This window comes from Myotis brandtii, unplaced genomic scaffold (assembly GCF_000412655.1).
Source record: "Myotis brandtii unplaced genomic scaffold, ASM41265v1 scaffold268, whole genome shotgun sequence".
Lineage (NCBI taxonomy): Eukaryota > Metazoa > Chordata > Mammalia > Chiroptera > Vespertilionidae > Myotis > Myotis brandtii.
In genome coordinates this window covers 304,019-317,998 of record NW_005360187.1, presented here as the reverse complement: position 1 = coordinate 317,998, position 13,980 = coordinate 304,019, and the positions used below count along the sequence as shown (strand labels likewise).

The window sequence follows — 13,980 nt, the reverse complement described above, 5'->3', positions numbered from 1 at the left end:
ATTGAAACCATTAGTTTTACCTTCCAGGCTAAGAAATCTTGGAGAGGGGACTGAATGGAGTCCTGTGGTTTTCCTACATCCCAGTCAACATAGATGGAACTGTGCTCTATAAAAATAACTCCCATTTCTCAAGCATTTACTCTGTGCTGGGCACTGTGCTAAGTATGAGGATTAAACTTTTTTTTTTTTTAACCCACATATAGATCTTATGAGACAGGTATTATGCCCCTTGCAGAGATGAGCAGACTCAAACCCAAAACGTTGGAATAGCTGGTTAAAATCTTTGCACTGTCACCCTAGCCAGTTTGGCTCAGTGGAGAGAGCGTCAGGCTGTGGACTGAAGGGTCCCAGGTTTGATTCCGGTCAAGGGCATGTACCTTGGTTGCAGGCTCCTCCCCGGCTTGGGCCCTGGTCAGAGCACATGCGAGAGGCAACCAATGGATGTGTTTCTCTCACATCAATATTTCTCTCTTTCTCTCTGTCTTTCCCCCTCTCTTCCCCTCTCCCTAAAAAATCAAAGGAAAAATATCCTCAGGTGAGGATTTAAAAAAAAAAAAATCTTTGCACTGTCAATTGTGGTCATCCAGAGCCCACCCTCTCAGCCTTTACTCAAGAGAGACACCGTGTCCCTACTGCTCAGTGGATCCATTCTCCAGGTCGTTTCCAGGAGGCCCCCTTGGTAAGAACACCTGCAGGGCATTGCCGGGAACAGTCTGAAGACTTGTGGTAAATGGCCCACCCAGCGGGAGACCTCAACAGGAAACGGGAGTGGTTTGTAGGAAAATGGGATCCCTGAACTATGGTGCTCTGAACTGGAGCCCACGAAATATGTCAACACAGCTTCGAGACCAATTACTTTCTCTCCGCTTAGCGGGCAAATGAAAGGCGCGTGGAGAGAAGTGATGAGAGAAGAGAAGTGGAGCCACCGCTTTGGGGGCTTCCAGAAAGATGAGCAAAACTTGTGTTCAGATCCCAAAGTGAAACTGATGGCAACGTAATTCATATGAGGAGTGATGAGTGATACTACCAAAAAGAGAGACACACTAAAAAACCCACGGATTTGTCTTAGAAATTAATATCTTGTCAGCATTGCAATGTGACAAGATTTTTAAAGCTCTGGCATTGCACATGTTACATGTTTGATTGATTGGTTAAATTTTTTTTCTTAATTGGCTATAAGTATGTAACTCAGCAATTGATTTTCATTCCAAAGAAACATTTGTAGCCCCTTTTCTCAGCCGAGGTTGAAGGGGTATCAAGAAGAAAAGTAATGTATTGGAAAATAGTAAAACATCAAATTACATTCTTTTTAGATATCCAGTTTTGGTAACTTGTTGACAGTCACAAATGCCCAGAAAATATGGGCTGAGTTGTTTTCGATTGCTGTTTGAATAACAGATTAATTTAATAATCAGTGGGATATTGAATGACGAAAATGATTGGTTAAAGCAGCCAAGCCACCAACCCTAATGACATTCTTATGTAAATTCTTATTTTCTTTTAGGCTCCTGCATTCTTAATGAACCCTATATTTTTGAAAATCCTTTTTTAAACATTGCATACTGTCCCTCTGTTATATCTTTCCATAATATAGACAGATAAATGTCCACTTTTGGAGTTGCCAATTTTAAGGTTTCTATTTAGAGCCCCTGAGTCACCTCTTGATGTATTTTCCATAGAAAACCATCAAGGAATTCTGGGAATAGGACACAGAAATGGAGTTGGGAGCAGCTAGTCTTCAAAGATCATTGGAGACCAAGAAGACTTTGTATGCTAGAACCACATGACACGGTTTCCTGAATTTTAGCCAGGTGTTCAGGCACCCAGGTCATCGGACTCATCTAGGAGATGGGAAGACTGTTAAGGGCCGTCCAAGAGCACAGAGACTGTTCCCGTGGGAAGCGGTTCTTTGGGACGGTTGCTCTCTGGTTGGCCATCGCTTGTGGAGGAAAGTAATCGCCGCCTTGAGGATGGTTTGTAATGGCCATCGCTTTGTATGTTCCATTGCGGGAGGCGAGATGTTTTTCTTTGAAAGAGATCTTAGTGCGTAATTTCTAAAATACTATAATTTTCACCAAACTCAGTTTCCAACTCACTCCTAGCCAAATGCTGTAGAACTGGGTTATTTTTGAATGTCACTGTCCCTGGCCTGAAGTTACCTACAAAGTTAGTCAGAAATTAGTAATTGTCTTAGAGAACTAGTTCTGCAATGGTTGACAAATTTCTACCAGATTCAGATGTAAAGGATGCAAATTTGGATTTTTGGTTTCTATCAAACATAATGGCTGTTATATTGAAAAATCAACTGGCCATTGAGAAGAGAGAGATGACAAAGTCAGTATTTTTCTCCTTACCATATTGTATTCTAAGAATACAAAGATCACACAAAATGCAAAATGTTCTCTTCATAAATACTTTGCCAAATGCTCAGATATATTTTCTAATAAATTTATTTCATAAAATGGAGCAAAGAAAAACAGAAAGGGATATGCAAAAGACAAGAAGCAGAGGGCTCCATCCTTCTCAAGCCTCCAAAGAGACTATGTGTTCTATCCTAGTGTCTAGGATAGAGAAATATTCACTGAAGGCTTCCAATCAAGATGTTGGAGTAGGTAAATACTGTGCTTTCCCCCTCTCAAGACCACAACAAACTTACAACTAAACTACTGAAAACGCATCATTGAAAATCTCCTGAAGTCTAGCTGAACAGAAGTCCTATAACTAAGAATATACAGAAGAAACCATATTAAGATAGGTAGGAAGGGCAGAGATATGGAACAAGCTGGTCTTAAACCCACATATGGTGATTAAAAATCAGGAGGGAGCCCGACAGCAGTGGTTTAGTGGTTAAGCACTGAGCTATGAACCAGGAAGTAAAGGTTAAATTATCAGTCAGGACATATGCCTGGGTTGGGAGCTCGATCCCCAGGGTGGGGTGTGCAGGAGGCAGCTGATCAATGAATTCTCTCTCATCATTGGTGTTTCTATCTCTCTCTCCCTCTTCCTTCCTCTCTGAAATAAAAATATATATATAAATCAGGAGGGATAGCTCAGCTCTAGAGGTCCCCCCTGAGGAGCTCGGGGTCCCAGCCCCACACCAGGTCCTCCAGCCTAGGGGTCCAGTGCTGGGAAGAGAAGTCTCCATAATTTCAGGCTGTGAAAACCAGTGGGGATTGTGACTGAGATGTAGAACTGCTGGAGTCAAAAGCATTCCTTTTAAAGGGCTGGTGACAAACTTACTTGGACTCACTTGCTCTGAGTTGCAGCACTGGGGCAGCAGGCCTAAAGGTGCCAGGGACAACTAGGAGAAACTGAATTGTCTGACATCAGGGAAAGGACTGGAGGGGCAGCTTTCTCCCAGGCAGAAGTGCAGACAGGTGCCATTGCTCCTTTGCTGAGCCCTCTCTCCACCCAGCCTGCACAGCTGTACACCATATCTGAGTTTCTATCAACCTGGCTAACACCATTCACCCTACCCTATTGATTCCCTGAGGCCCTCCCCCACCCAACTTGCAGGCCAACCCAAGCCGCTGCCAGTAGCTTTGCCATACAAATGGCCTATCTTGGCTCATGCTTCAGAATTTCCTAAATTCTCTCAAAGGCTCACAAACCCCAAACAAGCAGCATCTTGCCTTGGGGTGCCCTATACTTCTTGCTAAGCAGCCCCAAACCCAGCACAAGTAGAAAAATCTGCAGGTCACTTTGAAGCTCAAAGTGGCTCCAGGAGGGGCACAGGCAGTGGCTGACCTTACCCTGCACCAGTGCTCCTCCCAAAAGGCCCCAGAACCAATATATCCAGTGGCCAGCTACAGACCACACCAGAGCACCACCCAACCACCTCCACAAACGACACACCCAAACGGCAGACTTAGTTGGTACAGAGCCCCACTAAAGTGAATCCTGCTCCATAGAGTGAGCCTCTATACAACAGCTTCTCCACTATAGTCACAGCAATCCTTACACCCAATCAGTCTGAGGGTCAGTCCCTCCCATTGATGTACCAAGAGAAATCAAGGCTCTTACAATAGGAAGGCACAGACAACTCATACAAAAGACACACCTGGAGTAGCCGGCTCAGGTGACCAGGGAGACTGTATCACTGGGTCCCACAGAACACCTACTACATAAGGCCACTTTAACAAGAGCAGGAGATGTAGCAGCTCTACTTAATACATAGAAACAAACACAAGGAGGCAGTTAAAATGAGGAAACAAAGAAACATTTCCTAAATAAAAGAACAGAATAAAACTCCAGAAAAAGAACTAATCAACATGGAGACAATCTACCAGATGCAGAGTTCAAAACACTGGTTATAAGAATGCTCAGTGAACTTAGTGAGAACCTCAAGAGAGACAGGAAACATAAAAATGAGCATGTAAAACATAAAAAGAACCAGTTAAAAATATAGAATATAATAATTAAAATGAAGAATACATTATAGGGAATCAACAATAGATTAGATAAAGCAGAGAATCATATCAGCACTCGGAAAACAAGGTAGCAGAAAACATCCAGTCAGAACAGTAAAAAGAAAAAAGAATACAAAAAATGAGAATAATTTAAGGCAGTGATGGCGAACCTATGACACACGTGTCAGAGGTAACACGCGAACTCATTTTTTTGGTTGATTTTTCTTTGTTAAATGGCATATAAATATCAAAAATATAAGTCTTTGTTTTACTATGATTGCAAATATCAAAAAATGTCTACATGTGACACGGCACCAGAGTTAAGTTAGGTTTTTTCAAAATGCTGACATGCCGAGCTCAAAAGGTTCGCCATCACTGGTTTAAGGGGTCTATGGGGCAACTTCAAATATAACAACATTCACATCATAGGGGTACCAGAAAGGGAAAAAAGAGAGCAAGAAATGAAAAACTTTTTAAAGAAATAATGATGGAAAACTTCCCTAACCTGATGAAGAATATAGCCATACAAATCCAGGAAGCACAGAGTCCCAAACAAGATGAACCTAAAAAGGCCCACACTAAGACATAGTTAAAATGCGAAGGGCTAAAGACAGAGAATCTTAAAAACAGCAAGAATAAAGCAGTTAGTTACCTACAAGGGAGTGCCCATAAGACTGTCAGCTGATTTCTCAGCATAAACTTTCCAGGCCAGAGGGATTGGCCAGAAATACTCAAAGTGATAAAAAGTAAAGCTATCATTCAGAATTGAAGGTCAAATGAAGAGCTTCCAGACATCAAAAAGCTAAAGGATTTCATCACCACCAAACCAGCATTATGAGAAATGTTAAAGGGACTTCTTTAAGAAAAAGAAGAAAAAAGATAAAAAATAAATAGATAATTGCCCTGGCCAGATAGCTCAGTCAGTTAGAGCAGTGTCCAGATACACCAAGGTTGTGAGTTTAATCTCTGGTCAGGACACATACAGGAAGAAACGAATGTATGCATGGGTTAATGGAACAACAAATCAATTTTCTCTTTCTCTCTCCCCTCCTCTCTCTAAAATCAATAAATGAAAATTTAAAAAATATGTGAACAAAACAGGAATAACTATGTATCTATCAATAACTGCTTTAAATGTAAATGGTTTTAATGCTCCATCAAAAGACATAGGGTGGTTGAATGGATAAAAAAAACAAAACCCTTACATATGATGTCTATAAGAGACTCACTGTAGATAGAAAGACATACACAGACTGAAAGTAAAGTGACAAAATAGATAATTCATGAAAATGAAACAAAAAAAAATAAGCTAGGGTAGCAATACTTATTATCGGCCAAAAAAGACTTTAACACAAAAGCTATAACAAGATATAAGAGGACCCAGTAATACCACTTCTGGGCATTTATTTTATTAAACCCAAAACACTAATTCAAACAGATATATGAATCCACATGTTCACTGCAGCATTATTTACAATAGCCAAGATGTGGAAGCAACCTGACTGTCCATTAACAGATGAATTTGTGCATATATACAATGGAATATTACTCAGCCATAAAAAAAATCTTTCCATTGGCAACAACATGGGTGGATCCTTGCTAAGTGAAATAAGTCAGACAGACAAAGACAAATACCATATGTTTCACTTATATATAGAATCTCTAACACAAAATAAATAAAACAGAATCAAACTCATAGACACAGAGAACATTTTGATGGTTGCCAGATGGGAGGGAATTGGAGGATGGGTGAAAAAGGGGAAGGGATTAAGAAATACAAACTGATAGTTACAAAATAGTCATGGGGATGTAAAGTATAGCATTGAATATAGTCAATGATGTTGTAATAACTATATGTAGTGCCAGGTGGGTGTTAAACTTATTGAGGTGATCACTCTGTAAGCTATCTGTCTAATTATATGTCGTACACCTGAAGCTAATATAATATTGTATGTCAACTGTAAATGAAAAATAAAAAATCATTTAAAAAACCAGTAATGTTCACCAAAGAAGTCCTAAAGTATATTTTTTTTCCTAAGACCCTTTTCTTGTTTTCCAAGTGAAGCCTTAGAAACCTCCCTCAGTCAATCATATATCAGCTCTCATATCTTATTAACTAAATTGCCATCTCACAAGTTGACATTAGAAACAGGTAAAAACCAACTGTGATGTAAGAAATCAAGAGAGTGGTTATCTTATGGCAGATGGGCCTGTACCTAGAAGGGGGCAGGCGGGAGGCTTCCGGGGGGCTTAACTGTTCTTTCAGTTCTTTTTAAAAAAAATACATTTTATTGATTCTTTACAGAGAGGAAGGGAGAGGAATAGAGAGTTAGAAACATCGATGAGAGAGAAACATCGATCAGCTGCCTCCTGCACACTCCCCACTGGGTATATGTCCGCAAACAATGTACATGCCCTTGACCGGAATCAAACCTGGGACCCCTGAGTCCGCAGGCCGGCGCTCTATCCACTGAGCCATACCAGTTAGGGCAGTTCTTTCAGTTCTTAACCTGAGTGAGTGTAAGTTATATAGACATGTCCACCTTATGAACGTTCATCAAGCTGCAAACATATGGTTTGTACACTTTTCTGTATGTGCTAAACGTCAATAAAGAGCTTATTTAAAAAGGGAAAGCATAGTCCCTTCTCTTCTCCCCACTCAGACCCCTGAGCCTTTATTGTTTTGCTTCTGTAGTGTCTGACTGAGCTGCTGGGTGGTGGTCTTGAGATAAAGCTTGGAAAGGACAATCCTTCAAAGCCTGCAGTGTCTTTTCCCTGAGGCCAGCAGCACGCGGTAGAAGGCCTCACTCAACTCCCCAGCCTCCTGGGAGTCTTCAAGCCAGCATGGAACTCAAGGTCTGAGACAGGCTGGTCATGGTGGTGCAAACACCTTCAACATCACCTTTCTATCGTGGTCATCCTTGCATTGCCCAAGGCTCCAGAGGTTTCTGGCCACAGCAGGAATGCAGCAACCTCCCACTGAATGACAGGTAGTCTTCTCATCAGTTTGAAATCATTAGGTCACTTCTTTTAATTAAACTGCACCCATGTCTGTTACTAATTACAAGTCAACAAGGAAACATGTGACTGGCCCTAATAGTTATCTATCTTGGTTCTATTTGTTTTCTCATTTAGAATGGAAATAAGAAACCTAATGTTCCACTAAATATGATTGCCTATCATTCACTAAGAGATACTGGTCACCTGATGGAGTTTGTAGCTATGATGACTGGGGATATGATATCCTTCTTACAACAAGCCCATGCTATGCTTACTATTATTATGGCCCAAGTTTCCCAGGAGAAGCTGAGATTCAGAGCATTTAGATTCTTGCTGGAGGTCACACAGTCAGCAAGGCTAGTGTTGGATTCACACTCTGATCCCACCGCTCCTGCACTAAAGAACACACCTCCGTGCTTGCTGTGGGTGCTCTCGGAAGTCCTCAGTCAGAAGTAAACCATGACATGGTGGTTTGGCAAGTGTGGAAGCCATTCTGCTCTCAACACTTAGACATGCTGGATGAAATAGTAAAACTAAAAGTGCATGTTTAAATACAAAAAAAAAAAATACTTACAAGAGAAGATACTAAAAGCCAACTTGTACATTTATAGCTAAGTGGTGTTGTCTGGGGCTCTGATATCAGCATGAGAAATCAAACGTTATGCCTAAAGTACATGCTGCCTAGGAAAAATATTTACTGTAATTATATGATGCACAAACTCCTAAATACAAAAGCTTACATAACAATTATTCCCAGGCGCAGTCAATACCAATAGGATACATGATTGAAGCCCAGCTATAAACCTCTCATGAAGAGAAACTCAAGCTCTAGTCTGTTCCCACAAAAATAATAATTAATAGTAAAGATCAGTTTACAGTCAAAAATGACAAGACACATGAGCAAAAATCTGCCATTAAAGAAAGCAGACACAAGCAACAAGAGACTGGTGCCCTAAAAGTTTAAACTGCTAAAATAACCTTAAAAGTTCTTTATAATTAAGTATAGGAAATTTAATAATAAGACTCTTTATAAAAGAATACACAGATTTTTAAAAGAAGCAAATAAACCCTCTAGAATAAAAGGAAAGACATCTATATTAAAAACTCAATGCATTCTCTAAGCAGCAGACTAGACACAGTCAAAAGGAAATTAATGAACTCTAATATAAGTTGAAGGACATTATCCAGGATAAAGTACATAAAAAACAGAAATGAATTTATATCTAGACATACTTCAGTGAAACTTCAGAACATTAAAGAGAGAGTAATGCTTTAAAAGCCACCAGAGAGGGGGAAACTAGCCTATTTATAAAGGTGCAAAACTAAAAGTCAGAAGACAAGGGAATGATATCTTTAAAAATTTCAATTTAGATAGTATGAAGTTAAATTATTTCTGCGGAGTACCTATGAAATAAGGTGTTTTAGACAAAGAATGAGAGAATTTATCACTCCCAGAACATTCCTGGAAAAACTTCCAAAATACTGTAAAACAAAAAAAGCAATGGCAAAAAAAAAAAAAAGCAATGGTGAGTAAACAAATTGGTAAACATTCTATTGGAAGAAGAAGAAAGAGGAGGAGGAGGAGGGCAAAGATAAAGAATGAAGAATAGAAAGCATATAAAATGGAAATAAATCCAGACTTAAACCTACCAACAATAGACAGGTATTTCAATCCAGCTATGTTCTATTTATAAGACAAATCCTAATGCAAAATGACAAAAAAAATAATACTTGAAAATTGAGGGAAGAGGGGTGGGAAATATACCTAGGAAATGTTACCAAAAGAAAAACTACTATGCCTATGCTATTAGCAAACAAAATAGACATTGAAGCATAAAGCACTTTCATACAGAAGGTTTTACATAATGATAAAAGGAATGATTTATTAGAAAGCTATACCAATCCTGAACAGAGATGTCCATGGTAACATTGCTTCAAATATAGAAAGCAAAATGAATTGAATGACACAAATGAGTTGAAAAATTCCTAAGTCTTATAAGAGATTAATTGCCATCTAAAACAGACACTCCCTAAATATTGAATGTAAACTCTAATTGAAAACAATTAAAATATAAATAAAATAGCCTTTAAAAAACTTTGAAACAAAGTAAGACATTTGAGCCAATAGTTACTTATTAATATATTAATCCCTGTACCCAGCTATTAGAGAATGAAACTTGCTTTCAAAAATACATGGATAAGTACTAGAATACAAAGCAAGTCTCCACACATACTAAAAAACATGTTATACAAATCACAATGCCATTTAATTAGACATCAATAATAAAAAAAGTCTCAAATCCAACATATTAGAAAATCTTAAAACTATTTAAAAATTTATAGATAAAAATAGTGAAAATTATAACATTGCTAGAGTTAAATAATAATGGAAGCCTTATATTAAATTTTTGGAGATAAACTGGAATGCAGAAAGAAATTATATATATTTGGATGAAGCTGATAAAGTTAGGCAGCAAACACAAAATGTTAGAAGAAAAAACAACAACAACAGAGTAAACTCCCAAAACACAGAAGAAAGGTAATAATTAATAATACAGCTAAGAAGCAAAATAAATAAAATAAAAATTCAGAGAAACAACAGAAATAATCAAACAATCTAAATGATTGTTCTTTGAAAAGATAAACAAAACAAACATGAAACATGGGGGGGGCTTTAGTGAGTGAGAGAGAGAGAGAGAGAGAAAAAAGGAGGAGGAGAAGAAGGAGGAGGAGGAGGAGGAGGGGGGGGGAGGAGAAGGAGGAGAAGAAGGGAAAAGTGGGAAAGGGGAGAGAGAAGAAAGAGAAGGAGGGAAAGAGAAAGAGATTGATTTAAAAGGGGGCAAAATCTGCAATAAGATAGCATTTTTAATCAAACGATAACACTATGAACAAATGCATGCAATAACCTTGAAAACTGAGAAGAAATAGGCAATTTTCTAAGAAATATAATCACCAAAGTCATTTCAAAAAGAAACAGAAATTCCAGAGAGATAGCTAACCACTAAAGAAATGAATTCAGTAGTTGAAAATGTACTCACACAAAAACAGATGAACAAACAAAAACCCATCAGTCACTGATAGTTTTATGAGTTTTACCAAACCTACCAGAAAATGATAATTTGGTCTTATACAAAATGTTAAGATATTTGAGAGGGAATATTCTCCAACTAATTTTGTGACGATAAAATGAAGGTAAGAGCAAAGCCAAATGACAGTACAAGAAAGGAAAAGTGTAGCCCGCACTCCTTTTTGAGCACAGATGCAATAGCTCACCATCTAATATGAGCAGATGAATCTTGAAATATGGTGTTGGTTTTTGTAACCTTCACAATGAAAGTCCATCATGGGAAAGCAAGTATATTTTCACATTCGACAAACCATCTACTATTAAAGATATTTATGGTATATATGTGTCATGATTGAAAACAATTTTAATTATATCCCTGTAACTCAACATATTAAAAATTAAAATTATTTTAGTAATGTAGAATTTTTTTAAAATAAAATTCAACATCCATTCAAGTTTCAAGTAATAACACCAGCAGCACCAAACACTCTTGAAGAGGTCTTTTTTAAACTTAATAAGTGGTTAACTACCAAAAACCTACAGCAATTTGAAATGGATAACAGTTGTGGGTGCACATCATTGTGAGTTACTTAATGCACTTGAATTTTACACTTAAAAATAGTATGATGGTAAATTTTATATTATTTATATTTTACTACAACTTTAAAAACCCTATAGCAAACATTATACTTAATATGGATTATTAGGAGCAATTCCTTTAAATTAGGAATAAGACACGATCACCTACTCTCATTGCTTCTATGTATCAGAATTCTGGTGTAATAAAACAAATAATTAAGTATAATGATTAGAAAGAAAAATTTTCACAAGTGATATTACTGTCTATGCAGAGAGCCCAAGAAAATCTATACACAAACTGTCAGATCTTAAACAATATCTAGTAATTTGTGGGATATAAGATACTCAATGTTCAGAAATCAGTGATATTCTCATATGCTAGCAATTATCAATTAGAAAATGTAGTTTCAAATATGTACTATTTATGTTAGCAAGAAAAACTATAAACTCTCTAAGTATAAATCTAACATAAAATTATAAAACTGTATTGAAAGGCATAGAAAGATACATATAAATAAGTAGATATATTTAGTTTATAAGGGGAAAGGAAGGTCCAATATAAAATATAGCAATTATCTTCAAATTTATATATAACATAGCAAAATTATTTGAAACCCTAGCATAAGTCATGGAAATTAATGAGCTGGTTCCAAAATTAATATGAAAGAGTAAAGAGGGAAGCATAATGAAATGATATGTTCTAAATAACAAGTCATATTATAAAGCCATAATAATTAAAGAAACAGGGTGCTGACAAAGGTATTGACAAACCATAAAACCTGGACCAGATCTGCATATAGATGGGAACTCAGCCCATGGCACAGGTATCATAATCTATTGGAAAATAAAGACTATTTAATATAAAGTGGTGGTTATAAAGCCAAGTACATAGAAAAGACCAAACTAGACTCTCCCTCACGCGCCTCTCTCTCTCTCTCTCTCTCTCTCTCTCTCCCTCTCTCTCTCTCTGGAATTAAAGTCCTAAATGTGAAAGGTAGCCCTTTAAAGCATGCAGAGTAAAAATACATGGGAATAGTATTATAATATTAGGGCAGAGACTAATTTTTGAAACAAGGTACAAGATAGACAAATCATAGAAGAAAGAATAAATTAGACTAAAATAAAATAAAAGTGAAAGAAAATTTTTGCTCATCTAAGGGCATCCATAAATGTGAAGAGCTGGACCCAGGAATAGGAAGACACGTATACAAACCATATAACTTCCAAAAAAAAAGGGGGGGGTGTCCAAAACATAGAAAGAAAACTCAAATCAGTATGAATAGATTCACCACCAAACAGAGAACTGCCAGTAGAAATACAGGAATGAAGAGGTAAAGAACCCCCAAATGACCAATAAAACTGTTTCAAAAACAGGCCCACCCGTATTAGTAATCAGGGAAACCCATAGTAAACCATCAGACTTCAGTGAATCTGCAGATTCGGTGCTTTCGGTAAAGAGACCTGGAACAGGTAGCCGAAATTGCCAACTGTCAATTGGGGAAACACCAATGAGGACTTCTTCCAACCATCAACAAAGAGAACTGAAACCTCCCATATTCCAGGATGCATTCTGAATGCTTCCCAAACTCTCAGCGACCTTTCTACTAAAACCAAGCGACGTTTCTCCCAAGCTGATAGAAATACTTCCTCACACAAGAGGGCAGCCATGTTTCCCTCTCTCTCTGGGGAATCCTGGCATGCCCCTCGCATCAGCCCATCTGGGGAAGTTCTCACTGAGCAGAGGTGGGGGGCTTACTTGGAGCAGTCTTCACAAGCAATGTTCCCTGAGGTCTCCTTGATGGTGCGCTCAGAGACAAATGCTGGGTACTCAGTATCACAAGGCTCCAGTGTCTGTTTCAATTTCTGGGCTGTAGAGATAAGAAAAAAAAAGGAAAAGATAAGGAACACAAGGCACAGGCTTTATTGTGACTGGCATCCCATAGGAACTCAGAATGCAGCTCTGCTCCCACTACTTTGCGTGTTTTCTAGGCACAGCCTAATGCATTATTTTCTAATTAGTCCAGTGATTTCATCTGCCAAGCAACTCTATAAGCTATAATTCTCCAAGCAGTTGCGTTGGCCTCATCAGCTATCATTTATGCATCATAAGAATTCTACTTTCTGGGACAACATCAGTCAACTGAACTCAGCCTTACTTGAACTTAGCAACAAATGCATATGCATATCTAAATAAAGGTCTAAAATATAAGTTACACCATATTATTTGGGGTGAGACAAAGGTCATGATACAATTGCATGGTTTTATTACAGAAACAAAATTGAAATATGGACTAGTAAAATACGTAATGCCTTTGAACCAAAGCCATGAGCCTAATCCTACTATTATGAAGTTCCTTGTCCAGTAATACAGCACTAAATAACCCTGTACGTAAATGAATACATAGTAGGCACTTGGTGAAGGCCTTGTGGTTGATTAAATTATCTAAGCAAGTTACGTCCAGTGGGCAAGTGCCCAAACCTCTCTAAGTCTCATTTTTTAAAATATGTTAGTTGGGGATAATATAGGTTTCTATCAGAGGTTGATGTGAGAAGTAAATAAATAATATGTGTGGAGTATTTAGTGCAGTACCTGGAACATCATGAAGGCTAGGTAAGTGTCAGTTAACTATAATAGTAGTAACAGTGAATCATAATAACAAAATGCTAGCATTCGAGTGGGGCCATTGTGATATTAAAATAAGGATGAGAGAATTTACAACAGCCAAGATATGGAAGCAACTGAAGTGTCCATCAATATATGAATGGATAAAGAAGTGGTGCATATATACAATGGAATATGATTCAGCTATAAAAAAGGCCCTGACCGGTTTGGCTCAGTGGATAGAGTGTCGGCCTGCAGATTGAAGGGTCCTAAGTTCGATTCCGGTCAAGGGCATGTACTTTGGTTGTGGGCACATCCCCAGT

General features: G+C 37.9%; 1 protein-coding gene across 1 annotated transcript in view; it reads right to left on the bottom strand.

Annotated features, from left to right (window-relative positions):
• Window positions 1-13,980, bottom strand: part of LOC102239827 (voltage-dependent calcium channel subunit alpha-2/delta-3) — a gene marked incomplete at its 5' end in the record, with an annotated part of 304,116 nt that overhangs the window by 40,691 nt on the left and 249,445 nt on the right. Inside the window, one exon of the mRNA XM_005868430.2 lies at window positions 12,812-12,923. Within this exon, the coding sequence (XP_005868492.1) occupies window positions 12,812-12,923 (112 nt within the window). The remainder of the gene's footprint in view (window positions 1-12,811; window positions 12,924-13,980) is intronic.